The sequence below is a fragment of the Anthonomus grandis genome, chromosome 8, assembly GCF_022605725.1.
Source record: "Anthonomus grandis grandis chromosome 8, icAntGran1.3, whole genome shotgun sequence".
Classification (NCBI taxonomy): domain Eukaryota; kingdom Metazoa; phylum Arthropoda; class Insecta; order Coleoptera; family Curculionidae; genus Anthonomus; species Anthonomus grandis.
In genome coordinates, this window is record NC_065553.1 from 6,388,626 (window position 1) to 6,402,449 (window position 13,824).

The 13,824-nt window shown below is 31.0% G+C and overlaps 1 protein-coding gene across 1 annotated transcript; it reads right to left on the reverse strand.

Annotated features, from left to right (window-relative positions):
* Window positions 1–401: 401 nt before the first annotated feature.
* On the reverse strand, window positions 402–10,579 carry LOC126739624 (transmembrane protein 62-like). The gene is made up of 12 exons (XM_050445379.1): window positions 10,225–10,579; window positions 9,914–10,163; window positions 9,619–9,861; window positions 7,340–7,556; window positions 7,123–7,278; window positions 6,916–7,063; window positions 5,984–6,106; window positions 4,787–4,868; window positions 4,444–4,691; window positions 4,290–4,345; window positions 3,737–3,964; window positions 402–971 (listed from the first exon to the last, which is right to left on the reverse strand). Exons 1-12 carry the CDS (start codon window positions 10,396–10,398, stop codon window positions 863–865), a joined length of 2,034 nt encoding a protein of 677 aa, XP_050301336.1. The 5' UTR covers window positions 10,399–10,579; the 3' UTR covers window positions 402–862.
* Window positions 10,580–13,824: the final 3,245 nt, after the last annotated feature.

Here is a 13,824-nt window from a genome sequence, read left to right on the forward strand (position 1 = left end):
AATTTAGGTCGACTTCCAATCTTTCAATCAAATCAACAAATTACTATTTCCGTTTCATGATATCTGCACTTTTATTTCTTGTGGTCTTTTCTACCTTTTTATGCTTCCCTACATGTAGAATATCCTAAAAAACTTAACATTTTGCTGTCAAAATTTTCATACATAAGATGCTTTAAAAATGACTTTTATATATCATTAAAATATAGTATATATATCTTATAATATCACTAAAATATTGACATACTTTGTTGTAATCTTTAATAATAGCTTTTCGAAATCAAATCGTATTATTCTGGCTTGCCTTTGTAAATTATACAGAGTAAAAATATTCAGAATTCCAATAGGCCTTAAACAGTGCTCTTCAGAAATTTTTGCCTCAGAACTCAAACAAATACAACAAATTTCTTACTACATTATGGTTTATTTTATACATCAAAAACCTCATTTCGGTATTAATCTAACTAACATGTTCAGTTCACAAATCATGCAAATATGTATCTACAAAAATCACTTTATAAAGACTATTTTGAAGATGAAATCCACATTACAAGATACTTTTCTTGAATTGAGCTATTCTGTATTTGTTGGGTGCAAAAAATAGACCTTTGATAAAATATACATCATTTCCTGCCAAATTATTTTTACATCAGTCATATTCTAAGAAGATATCGGTTGTTCTAAATGCAATGGCACTAAATCAAAAATAAAAATATTATACAGTCACAACAGGGCGTTAAAACCTAACCAGAAGTACCTAGTAATAAAAAATCATAATAAATATAACAATATATAAAGTTATCGAAAAGAGTATCACAAGGTAGAAATATAAATTGAATAATAAATAAAATTTAAATATCACGATTCAGTTGGTCTTACCACCCACTTTTTCTGCTGACTGTTCTAACGCTAAGTTGATGGCATCTTGATCTATGGTAGTCTCTGATTTGGTAAAGCAGATTTCTTTGGCTCGTCTATAAAATAAAAACAAATAAAAAAATAATTACAACGCAAGAAAATAATGATTAAGGAAATAAGTGTCAGCTCTTTATTTTCTTTTGACTTTATAACTTATTACGGAGTATTTTGAAATGGCAACACCGCAGGCAAAAGCTGCTGAAGTTCTGTGTTTTTTCTTTAGTTTTGAGTTAAAAAAGGTTGAGTCATTTCAGTGTTTTTGTGAATTGTTACGATAGTAAAAACTTGTGCCGTTTGTGCTGCACCATAGGAAAAAGGCGATTTAAGTCGATCTTTTCACAAGTAAATACCGATTTTGTCGTAGCATCATATCAAGGGACAACCGTCGTCATAAACGTAGAATAATAAAAACTTATTAAGAAATATTTAATTTCCATAAAAATGCTTTTTATTAGATAAGTGCCGTTCATAAACGATAATATTTTTTATAATTTAAAGCATAATCTATTAATAATAAATATTTATCATGTCAATATTTTTTGACGACGTCACTGATAAAGATTACTTGTGTTGGTGAAATAAACAATTCGATCGAGCGGCGTTGCAATGTTGTTGCCTTTTCTCTAATATACGTTATCTACAAGCATTTAACTTTGAATGTTGACTTCTTTATAGAGTATCTTATAGTAATTTAAAAAAAAAATTCTCTTCTTCTCTCGCTTCATATTTTATTAAAGAGGAATAGTATTGTTTCGCACCTCTCAAAATAAGTATAACTGTAAAAAATGTTTTATTGCCATTTCTACATAAGTATTTGGCATCATTGCATCAGATATGTTGCAAGCAAACCAACAGCTTTCAATGTTCTAAGGTCAAAGTATTTTGGCCTTTGAAAAGCGCAGATGAAAGAGTAAAAGAGCTACCGTCCAAGGGAGCCAAGAAATGAAATATCCACTACAGATAAAGATGGATTATTTCGGAATTAATTACAAGCATTGTTCGTTCGATGAAAAAATTGTTCCTGACTCGTATTGTCTGGGCTATAATCTTTTATTTTAGAGGTCACCAAAGATCAGTCGACATTATTAAAATCAGGCGATCGAGAAGGCCATTGATTAGGATTGTTTCGGAAATTTGGAAAATTGGCGTTCACAGTTACCTGCAAGGTATATCACTGCATTATATAGCAAAATGTTTCGTGTCACTCTTGGATTTTTGGTTGCCTAAATATGCCCGCTTTTGAAAATTAATGGTATCAGTTGTATTTATCGAATTTAGATAAAAATTACTTAGTTTTTACTTTAACACATATTTTCTGTTATACGAGGTATCCTGAAATATTTTTCTCCTTAAAAAATTACATACTCTAACCCACAATACTATAATGCTGTGAACACACTAATAAAATTCATACCAGTTCATACCAGTCGCAACTTTCCTTCAATCAAAGATTTCTTTGAGTGGCATACCCCAAGTGCAACAATTGATAAACCCTATCCTGCAATCTCCCTATCATATCCTTATGGTAAAAGGGATACTGAATAACTGACCCATACTCCTCGAGATCTAATTGCTAGAGCGTCAGATTAATATATGTGATCCGAGAAGGTAAGGCTTTCATCAAACAAAACACCAAGTTGTAAACTGTAAAGATATACCATCCAGAGAATACATAGTAGAGCATCTATTTGTGGAATAAAAGGAAAAAACATAAATATTCAAGAAGAGATTATTTACTTGCGTACATTACCACAGGACGTTTAATCCGCCTTAAGAGTGAGACTATCAACTTCACAAGAAATTACTTTATCTTCACGTTATTAGCAAATATTAGTTCTTTGAGTGGTGTAGGTGATCCTTGATTAATGACAAAAAATAAAGAAGGTGCGCAGTGAGATGTTTGTGGTTGTTACTTCAAACATACGGAAAAGTTACTGGTTCACTGAAATTAAAAAGAGTGCATTATGCAATTAAAATTTTAGAGTTAAGTATATCTGGTGTCTATACTTATACTCTAATAAGACTGTTTAACAACTTTAATATCGACGACTGGACAATTGTAAAGGCTTTAATATAGAACATATACAAAGTAGTAGTGGTAAAGAGATTACGTACATTTCTATATGTGAGATCCATTTTAGACAATTAAGGAATGCTTGGCAAAGAGGTTAATAATATACATCCTGACATAGAATAAATAATAAAACTATGTTTAGTAAGGTTTATTTATCAGAGAATACATAGTAGAGTTCTACTTATATTTAGCTTAATATTTGCTTCTATAGTGTCTAGTTTTTAAGTAGTTCAGCTTGTTTGAGGGCTCTATTTTGGTCCCAATTTAGGTTATATTATTGTAAATCCCTGTATTTTACATTCTCTAGCATTTGTATACTTGCTGGCTTTGACTGTCAGTATTCTTTTAAAATTATTAGTCTCTTTCGGCAAAAACAATGACGAAAATTCTAAATATTTCGAAATTGTTCCATCGGGCTTTAAAAGGGACGTACTTCGTGAAAATTCATTCAGTTTTAATTATTTAGTCAGTTTTTACCTTGGAAACAATTAAACGACAGTCGATGCGAGTTAGATTAGATTTTTTGATGTTGTCAATAAAAGCGTGTTCCTGAATCTCATTACAGTATTTTATTAAATATATAATTAGATCTGATACAATCAAATACCACGGTTTTCGGTTTTAGTAAAAGCGTCTTTTTTTAGAAACAAAATCCGTGAATATGCTATGTATGGTTTAAGATATACTCGTATTACCAGAAAGCAATATAACACCAATATTATATTTTGTTAGAATAACTCATCTTACCTAAAACATTTCTCGGGTAACCTTAAAGCAGCATAATACATGAATGCGGCCAAAACTAGAGACCAAGTACGTAATGGACCCAAAATAAAGGCCATCGTGCCATAAGCCAACCAGAACAAATACGCCATTATCAGTTGTACGGTGAACACTACACAAAAGGGCAAATGCGTGCAAATTGCCTGGCGTAGGGTCAGTTTTTTACCAGTGTTTAGGGTCAGTTGAACGTACCTGAAGATAAAAAAGTTTCTAAAACAACTTATATTTTGACAATTATTTGCATGCATTTTTTTATGGGTACCTATAGAAAACTAAGATCTTCAAAAAGCACGTTTTATGACACACTTATGGCTTAAATTAAATTTCTGATACCCAAAGCCTACTCTATAAAATTCATTAAAGACTCAATAATTTAATTGTGTTATATATCCTTGAATAAATATTTAAACATACAAGGATTATAAGTCTCCTTAAACCAAAGCTGCCAATATATTCATACACATCATAAATATTTAAAAATAAACAGGCTTTTAGGCGGTGTTCAGTTTAAACATACCTTCTATTAACTGCACTAATTAAGATAAAAGTCAATGGAAACTGGAACGTTATCATCTGAAAAAAGAACCTTTATTATAGCCGACATAATTTAAATTCCTAAGACTAGAAGATGCTTTAAGACCAAACACTTTTTAAAATGTATATTTTCATACCTGTACAAACCCATAGGCATACGTAAATGATCCGGGTAAGAAAGCACCGTCAACGAAAATTCCCCATGAAAATATCACTCCAATGTAGTCCTCTACTATATAACCTATGGACCATGGCCCAAAAACTAAATAAACAGGGTAAAGCATGATGGGCCAGAAAATTCGGTCCACAGTAGTCAAAATCCATACTTTTCTAATCCATGTCTTTAATACTGAACCTCTTAGTCGAGGTTGAGAAATTAGGCCACCTAAAATAAACGACAAGAGCATATCAATTAAGTTAGAAATGCGTATCAATGAGAGAATGTCATTTCTAAAATTAACTGCATAAATATATACTCACTAGATACCGCCTTGTGCAAATATTTCATCAGTACCAAGGGAAGCAAATATACAACTAGAGTAATAATGTAAAAAGACCAGAACTGAAAAAAAAACCGATATTATTAATAAGTGTATAATTAAAAACAGAAAATTGAAACTTTTAAAACATTTTTTTAACGATATTTCTTGAGTGTTGACTTTCCTCCCATCAAATTGTCTATGTTTGTTAATATAATTTATTTACAAATTTTCAGTTATTGTGCGGTGGGCAAGTATTGAGTGCAAAGCGATTTAGCTTTAAACAAAGTTTTATTTTATGACATGTTTCTACAGGGTGACCCAGTTTTATCCAGCAATATTTAAAATTTAACTTCTACTGACCAAAATCAACAAGTTTTTTTCTATAAACTTTCTTTAATTTCTTTACCGATTTTGAGATTAATGATTTTTTTTTTGGTTTAAATATTTCTAAACAATAAACCTAAAGTTTTTCCATTTCTCCGTTTTTTTCTTCCAAACCGTCTTAATTACACTTTTTGCAAGAAAAACTTCCTGTTGTTTTGGAAGATTTACCGCTGTAATGTAAGACAGCGACTTTGGTTTCAATTAGACGGTTGTCCTGCACATTACAGTCGACCTGCTCGAAACTGGCTAGACATTAAGAAATGAAGCATTAAAAGAATTTAAAACTTCCAAATTAGCATCTAAGTGAGATTATTATAAGCAACTACGTAACTATATAATCTCTGGAATAAAAGCTGAAAAGCGAGCATACTATAAAATTAAATTTCAAGATTCTAGTATTAAGGAGAAGTGGCAAGAATTAAATAAACTAAAGCCAATTAATAATCAACAAATTCCTGAAATACTATTTAAAATAGGCAAATGAGTCATGTCACCCATGCGAAAAAAATAAAATTAATGGCTATACAAATGTGCAATTTATTTAATGTGGTTTTTAAGTAAAAATATGCCCAGAAAAAGAAAATGCCCTATTTTGCATCGGTTTAACTTTCTTTACTGTTCATTAAATCTTCGTACCTCTCATATTCGTTAATAAACACCAATGAAACAGCCTGTATAGTTTTGTTCTACTTCTTAAAAATTAAAACCCGAAAGAAACCAAACGTGTTAAGAGTACTGTGAATAAAAACAGGCCTAAAGGTTTTACGGTTGGTACACCTTGATCTGACGAAAAATATATTTTTTTACTCACAATTTGACTGAGGTTAGACATAAGAGCCAACCGGGGAAGTACTCCGAACGAGAGTTTTGTACCATCGAGGGAGAATAGGGTTTGTTCAGTCTTTTCTCTACCATCGATGTCTTTGGCATATACCTATAATAGAAAACAATTACAATTTATAAAATATATTTAGGTAACCTGGTTATAATGAATACCGTTAAAACAAAATCCCATTATGCTTATTTAAATCAAATTGCTCTCCTCATGTATGAGAGACACTGCAATTTTGTAAAAAAAAAAATTAACATTATAGTTTTAACACATATATCCCTATTTCAGTCTGAAAGTTAGAAGAGTATGGGAATAAAGTGACGTTTTTCGTGTATAATTTGACAAATTAAAAGAAAAAAAAACCTATTTCCAGGCGATCCAGACACTGTTAAGAAAATGATGCGGTGATATAGAAAAAGGTGGAAAAGCCAAATTTTCATTTGCCTGATAGCAAATGAAAATTGCTTTGCTGTACCTATTGCCGTGTATGTGTAGGCCAAAAAAATGGTCGAGTTTTTATTTTTTATCGATTGGCTCTCAGTTTTTATTAAAGAACTTTTATTATTTGAGTGATTAAGTTTTAAGTGCATATAGCACCATTCCATTAGCACCAGTTTAACAAGTCCATAGAAAGCTTGCAACTGCATTAACGTAGCTCGGGTTTTCAATTATTATTGACAGATTGATAAATGTGGTTAATTAGTTTAGCATCTGTTTTACAAGTTTAGCAAGTTTTAGCATCTGTTAGGTCTCCTGTTGCGAGTACAACGGATGGCAGGATTCGATCAATTGTATAGTATTCGATATATCGTTACAGAAAAAGGAGCGTGGAAGTCCACATTTTACATCAAATATTGAGTATTACTTTAATAAAATATAAAATAATTACTTATTAGCAACTTCATAAATACCTCAATTTGATGAAGTCCCTTTTTATACTTCATGGCGTCCCAAGAAGTCACATACAGGGGCCCCCTAATGTGCTTCAAATCAGTCCAGGGCTCGTCATTTATCCTGATTCTTACTGTTTTTATTCTTGACATACTAAATGCCAAAACCCTATCAAAATAAATAAATATATATTTTATGCAAAGAAATTAATCCTAATAACTTTATACCTAATATGAGTTGATTGCCTAATATTATCAACGTTTTCCTTTAAAGGGTTAAAAAATAAAGCATTTTTGGGGTTTGTTATTAGCACTACAGGCCAGTCTCTATGTGCCACATCCACAAATGAAAACATGCCATGATCTATCGCCATTAAACGATACCTAAAACAATCAATATTAGCAAAATCCAATAAAAACATCACTTTGTTTTTATTTAACGCACATTCTGTTATCCTTCCAATCGCCGAGCTCGAGCTCTAAAAATCCTCCTTTTTGCATGGTGTACATTCGGGGAACTACTCCGCCTAGAGTGTGCAAATGACCGCAAAGATAAGCTAAACTGTTGGGGTCTTTTTTTATTAAATTTCTGATATTCTCTGACCCACTGGATAAAATACATGATGTGGGAAAGTGACCGAACCATATTGTATAGTTACTACCTATAACAGAAGATTTATTACAAAATAGGCTTCAATTAAAAACTATATAAAATAAGCTATATAAAAAAGTCTTTGAGTGTGTAAAGTGACGTTCGATCCATATTATGAGGGCAATCGGGATTCAGAAGCACTATAATAAATGTGTGCTAAGTGGAGAGGTTATATTAGTGAAAAGAAAATAACTTTAAGGGTATTTGTAGACCTCAGAAAGTGCATTTGAGACTATTGAGAGTGATGTACTTGTACAAAAAGTTAGTTTGTATGGTGTATAGTAAAGTCCTACTCTGGATACAGGGTATTTTAAAACATAAATTTCATCATACCAAAGTTTAACATAATGTATCATCCCAAAGGAAAAGTATGTGGGGTGTGCCACAAGGGAGTGTATTGGGACCTCTATAATGACCTGAGCCTGAATTACGAATAACTTTGTCAAAATAAACTGAAATAACTAAATAGCTTAAAATGTATGTTGATTGGTTCTAAAATTTTATGTCAGAACTTTTGTGGTTTGGGACATAAAATGAGTATAAATGGAAGTAATATCAATTTTGTTTGTTTTAAATTAAGTACTTATGTGTTACATATATTAGATCCCAATTAAGTAATCATATAGACTTAATGTTTAAAAAAAAATTGAAAGAAAAAAGGATTCTTCTGTTGTCTGTCTAATGATTATGTCAGTGGGATAAAATGTCAGATTATTATGTCAGGGTATTTTTTCTCCTAATTTTTTCTGCAAACAACTGCTTTGCAAAAATCATTGCTTTTTATTGGAATTTGCTAAATAAAAAATAACCAAAACTGAAAATTAATAAATCACAATTTTAATATAATTTTATTTGGTCTAAGCAAATAGCAGTCTAATAATTTGTATAGTTCCAAACTATTTAATAATCTCCAATCTTACATTAAAATGGCTAAGTGTGATATTAGGAGGCAACTTACAAATTTATTTATCTCAAATAATAGCTACGTTTACAACGTGTGTACCAAATATTTAATAGATGGATCAAATGACGTCATGAGGACTATTTTTTTTGATGTAATGGGTAGATTATTATTTTTATTTTGGTGTAAACACCTAGGACCTACTTTGAAGTACCAAAATGGCAAGTTTGACATTTTATTAAGGGTAAGTTCCATAACTTAATAGGCTCCTCCAGTTGTGCCGGTTAGCACTTCATAACTATACAATTTCTGAAATTTGGTTCAGTTATGAAACACAGTTGTTCCTGAAAAATTGGTTGCAAATGTCAACCGAAGCGACCGATCATTTCTTTTGGTACCTTCGGTTATTCCCACTGATGTCGTGGATTAAAAGTACTTATATTCTGAGTTTAATCTATGGCATCCTGAAATCCTGTGTGTGTAGGTTATGTTATGAAGTTTTGGTTTGAATTTTTCATGGTTTTTTCCTGTTTATGAAATTTTATGAAATTCAATTCATTACATTCAATACTTTTGACTGCTATTCAAATCCAGGACTTGATCTTGACATAATGGAGCTATGTATTTATGTATTTTTTTAAAAAGGTACAAACCCCAATTTTTGAAAAAACACTTACGAACAGGAACCATTTCTCTCATTATCGCTACTACTATAGTAAAAAAGTAAAAATAAACCATATTATTTTTAAACAATAATAACACTTTTAAAGATTTAGAGGTTATATCCTATAATTTCCCTATAATAAACTTCCTTCAACTTTCAACTGACATTTTGATCCTAGAGATAATCCTGCACTAATTTATCCCTCAAAATAAATCCTTGCAAACAGGGCTGTACTAAATAAAAATAGTCTATCATTTGATCCATGGACCTAATAGATCCACCCATTGTAAACATAGCTAATGAATATTTAAAATATTGCCCACTTTTTTAAAAATAATTTTGCAATATATAGTTGCTTTGAAAGTTTATGATTCTATAACTCTGTTCATCATCATGATTGTGGTTCCCTCATTTAAATATATTTATTTTATTTACTAATTTATTGATGTTTTTATGATAATTCTTATTAATGCATAAGCAAAATATTAAATATTAAACACTTCATACCACTTGATTCAGTCTCCTTTAAAAGTTTCTTAATTTCAATAACTTCAGGCTCATCCAACATGCCAACAAAATTAAAAGGTCGCCTGGGGCCAGGTTCCAAGCAAGCATCTACCCCCAAAAATGTATATTTTGAATTTCCTTTACGAACTTGCATCATATAAGACCTAGGATGCTCTTTGCCTTGGATAGAGTAGTTTGTAAAAAAATTGTGTTTTGAGTTGACACTTATTACATTGAAATTGTCTAAAATTGAATATTTTTTGAATGTAGTAATAAAAAAAAGTTTAGTGCCTACCATGGTTCCCCCTAATATCAAGCCACACAGTTTTATTGTCAATATCAAACTCCCGTAATATATCCCGATAATGTCTCCATTCAGACTCATACTGTTGTGAACCAATAGCATCCTTAGTTTTAGCATCTGTTAGGTCTCCTGTTGCGAGTACAACGGATGGCAGGATTCGATCAATTGTATAGTGACAAAACTCTTTAAACTCAACAATCCTTGAGGGATCTCTAAATATGCTTATGTGAATATCTGAGATCTATAATACAACAATCATGTTATTTGAACTGAAGTGAGGTGCATTTATATGTATAACAAACCTGTAAGAACCAAATGAGGTTATCAAATCTGTCTCCAATTTTGAAAAAGCGCTCCCTAAGATGTTCATCGGGATGCACTTGATGAGTGCTAATAATACTGAAGATATTAGCTAAATAAATACCAAAAAAAATCATGGAGACACACACGCCGATCGCCGCTTTAGTAATCTTCATTATTTAAATGGTTCGGCTTTTATATGGGGCATAATTGATTAATATTTTAGCGGGCTGCGGTTTAAACTGGCTTTTTTTGATTTAATCACTACATGTGAGGTGAATAATAAACTAGGATTTTTCTTTGTGTGACCCCCGTTCGGGTTTGTTTACCTTTTTCGTTATCTGGTTGTTTTTTTATTGACATTTTTATGACGGCCTACAGCTGATTAACCGATGACAGCTAATTATTTTCGTCAAAGGAGATTTTTATTTCTTCGGATTCATATTATATAAAAAGCGCATTTAACGTATACCTGACGTAATAAAGCGACGTTCATATTGACGCGATTACGATCGCTGAGATATTCCGAACAATTCACTTATAAATTGAAATTTGGTCTGAGCCTGGATAGTTCATAGAAATAAAACATCGATCAAGAAGATCGATGTTTCAAAAACATCGATAAACATCGCATCGCCCAACCTAGTATGGTCTTCTTTCGCGAGAATATAGGATTGCATGTGTTTTTCCTGTCACATATAAATTTAAAAAAGTATAAAAAAAACACAACAAGACAAAACAAAAAAAACTCCTTTCCTTTCTACCTTTTTCAGAATTCACCGGTGGATACACCGTAGTGATGTTAACTTTCGTTACTTTTAGGTACTTGTAACGATTCGTTACTTTCGATACAAATACTCGTTACTTTGTATAAGTGATTTCGTTACTTTCGTTATTTTTGATATTATGAGTATATTGATTAAAATTCGTTAAAATTTATTGCTGTTTTAGATACAAACTTATGTACGACGTATGTTCATGATATTGGACAATCAATCAGTTATAGACATTTTTTTTGCACTTTTAAATCTCCTAATTTTTCCGAATATGCAGTGTTATATTATGGTTGTTTAGGTATATTTTCTTTATAGTATAACGATTACGATTAAGCTGTTTTATAATCGCAAAATTATGTATTTAGACCGTACAAAAAATGATAAACATTTATTTTATATTTTTTCCTAAGTAGGTATATTTAAAAAAATAAATAAGTGAACGCATACATAAGACAAATTTATATTAATTTGCAAATTACTACAAATCTAAACAAAAAACAAAACAAAATGAATGTGTTGGTAAACTCACTTAAATTTAAAAATAAATTTAATACCATACATTAAATATATGTATAACAAATTGTAACTTAGGGTGCTACTTTTTCCAAACAACATTTTTTTTAAAACAAAGTTTAACCTAATAATTTAATATTATAACAAATACGATTCATTATCATTATAATATGTCATTATTACAGTGCAAAAATATAAGTTTCTCTACGTTTTTTGATTTTAATCGGTTGCGCCGTTCAGAAAGAATTTGTCCTGCTTTTGAGAAGAGTCTTTCACAGGGAACTGAAGTTCCAACAACAGAAAGATGTTTTTGAGCCAAAACTGATAACTGGGGATATGTTAAATGACGAGTTCGCCACCAATGTAAGGGATTTCCTTTTCTACCGATATTTGGTTCTGATAATAAAGTTCTAATTTCTGTGATAGCTGCAGCTGTAGGACTTATACTACTTTCAGTAGACCTGATAGTTTCATCAAAGTCTTCCCAAATTAAATCTGCACTTAAAGTGTTTGGTTGAGTTTCTATTGCGGTTTCTTCAGATTCATTAATTACAGTAGGAACAGTTTCAGCCTGTAGTTTATTAATTTGTCTTACAACATCTTCTTGAATCTTTTCTTTTACTTTTTGTAGAGCTATATCAAAATTAAAAGCTTTTGCTTTAAATCTAGGATCAAGAAATGTAGATTTCGCCAAAGTAATATTAGTTTCTATATTTCTAAATCTAAATTCAATGGAAGTTGATAACTGATTGATTAATTGTTTTCCTGTATCTGTAATAATTGTGTTAGAATTTAATTTATGCAATGCTTTTTTTAAACCTCCTACAATTAAAATGACCTTTGAGAGTGTAACTGATTTATCCGCACACATTTCAACACTAACTTGCTCAAACGCTTTTAAAATCTTACATACTTCATCTAAAAATGTCCATTCTTCCGCATTTGGTAATTCTATCAATTCTATCGGATTCTGTAACACTCCGACAGTCGCTCTTAAAGGTTCACTTAATTGTAGGAAACGTTTAAACATGTAGTATGTAGAATTCCATCTGGTTACAACATCGTTTATTAATTTTAAAGGAATAAATTTTGGATTATTGTTCATTTGCTTTTGTGTAGATACTAGTTTTTGGTTTGCCTGAGAACTTCTATGAAAATATTGAACCGCTGTTTTGATTTTTTTTTTTGGATATTTTGAAGGCAACTATTTATACCTTCTTTTACTATTAAATTTATTGTGTGTGCAAAACAGGGAATATGAGCCCAGCCACCTAGTTTAACAGCACCAACCACATTAGCTGCATTATCAGTGGTGACTGCATATACCTTATCTAATATTCCCCATTCAGCTGCTACACGTTTTAATTCAATGCACACATTTTCAGAAGTGTGCCTTTCATTATAGCTAAAACATGTTAAAATGCAATAATGTAATTCCCAGTTATCAGTTATAAAATGCGCTGTTACTCCTAAAAAACCCTCTACATTAAGTGTCCACCTATCTGTAGTAAGGGTAACAAAATCTGTCCTTTTCAAAAGATTTTTTAAAATGATAACTTTTTCATCATACTTTGCAACCAAAAGAGATTTTGTAAATGTTGCCCTACTTGGTAAATTATACGATGGCTCTTATTGCTTTTAGTAATTTTCTAAAACCCTTATCCTGAACTATAGAGAAAGGTTGCAAATCCTCAGTTGATTAATTTTGTACGCGGTAGTGAGATAGGTCGTGAAACAAATTTTGTTAATTTTGCCTGTTGAGGTGTTTTTTTCTTATCATTTGGTTTTTTAATTGACGATGATGACTCTTAGTTGATTGCATTAAATGTGGACGGGATTTCTGGGTCAGGTTGAGTATGGCCTTTAGTTGAATTAGAGGATTCAATATTTGATGGCGTAAGCGGCTGAACCGATAAACTCGAATGATCTAATTTTTAAAAACAATAAATTATAATCTATGCGAACTACAAATTAAAATGTTCAACACTTCAAGACTTTAGAAAAGTATAAAAATGGCCGACTGTTTCTTAAAATATCCAAGAGAACGAAAAAAAAATCAGAAGCTTTGGGTTAAAAACTATGTTTTTTAAATGAAACACCCAGTTTTTATAAGTGTTTTTAACCTATAAACTTTGTAATATCTTACTAAAAAGCCTAAATGTTTGTGTGTATTAAACTTTTCCAGCCACCCTGCCCTGCATATTTAAATATTTTTTCCAAAAAATCAACTGTTTTCAAAATTATGTAGACGTGTTGCCTCCTTTAAAAGAATATACTGTCTTGCACAAATGGCATTTAGCTTTTCCTTCGGAA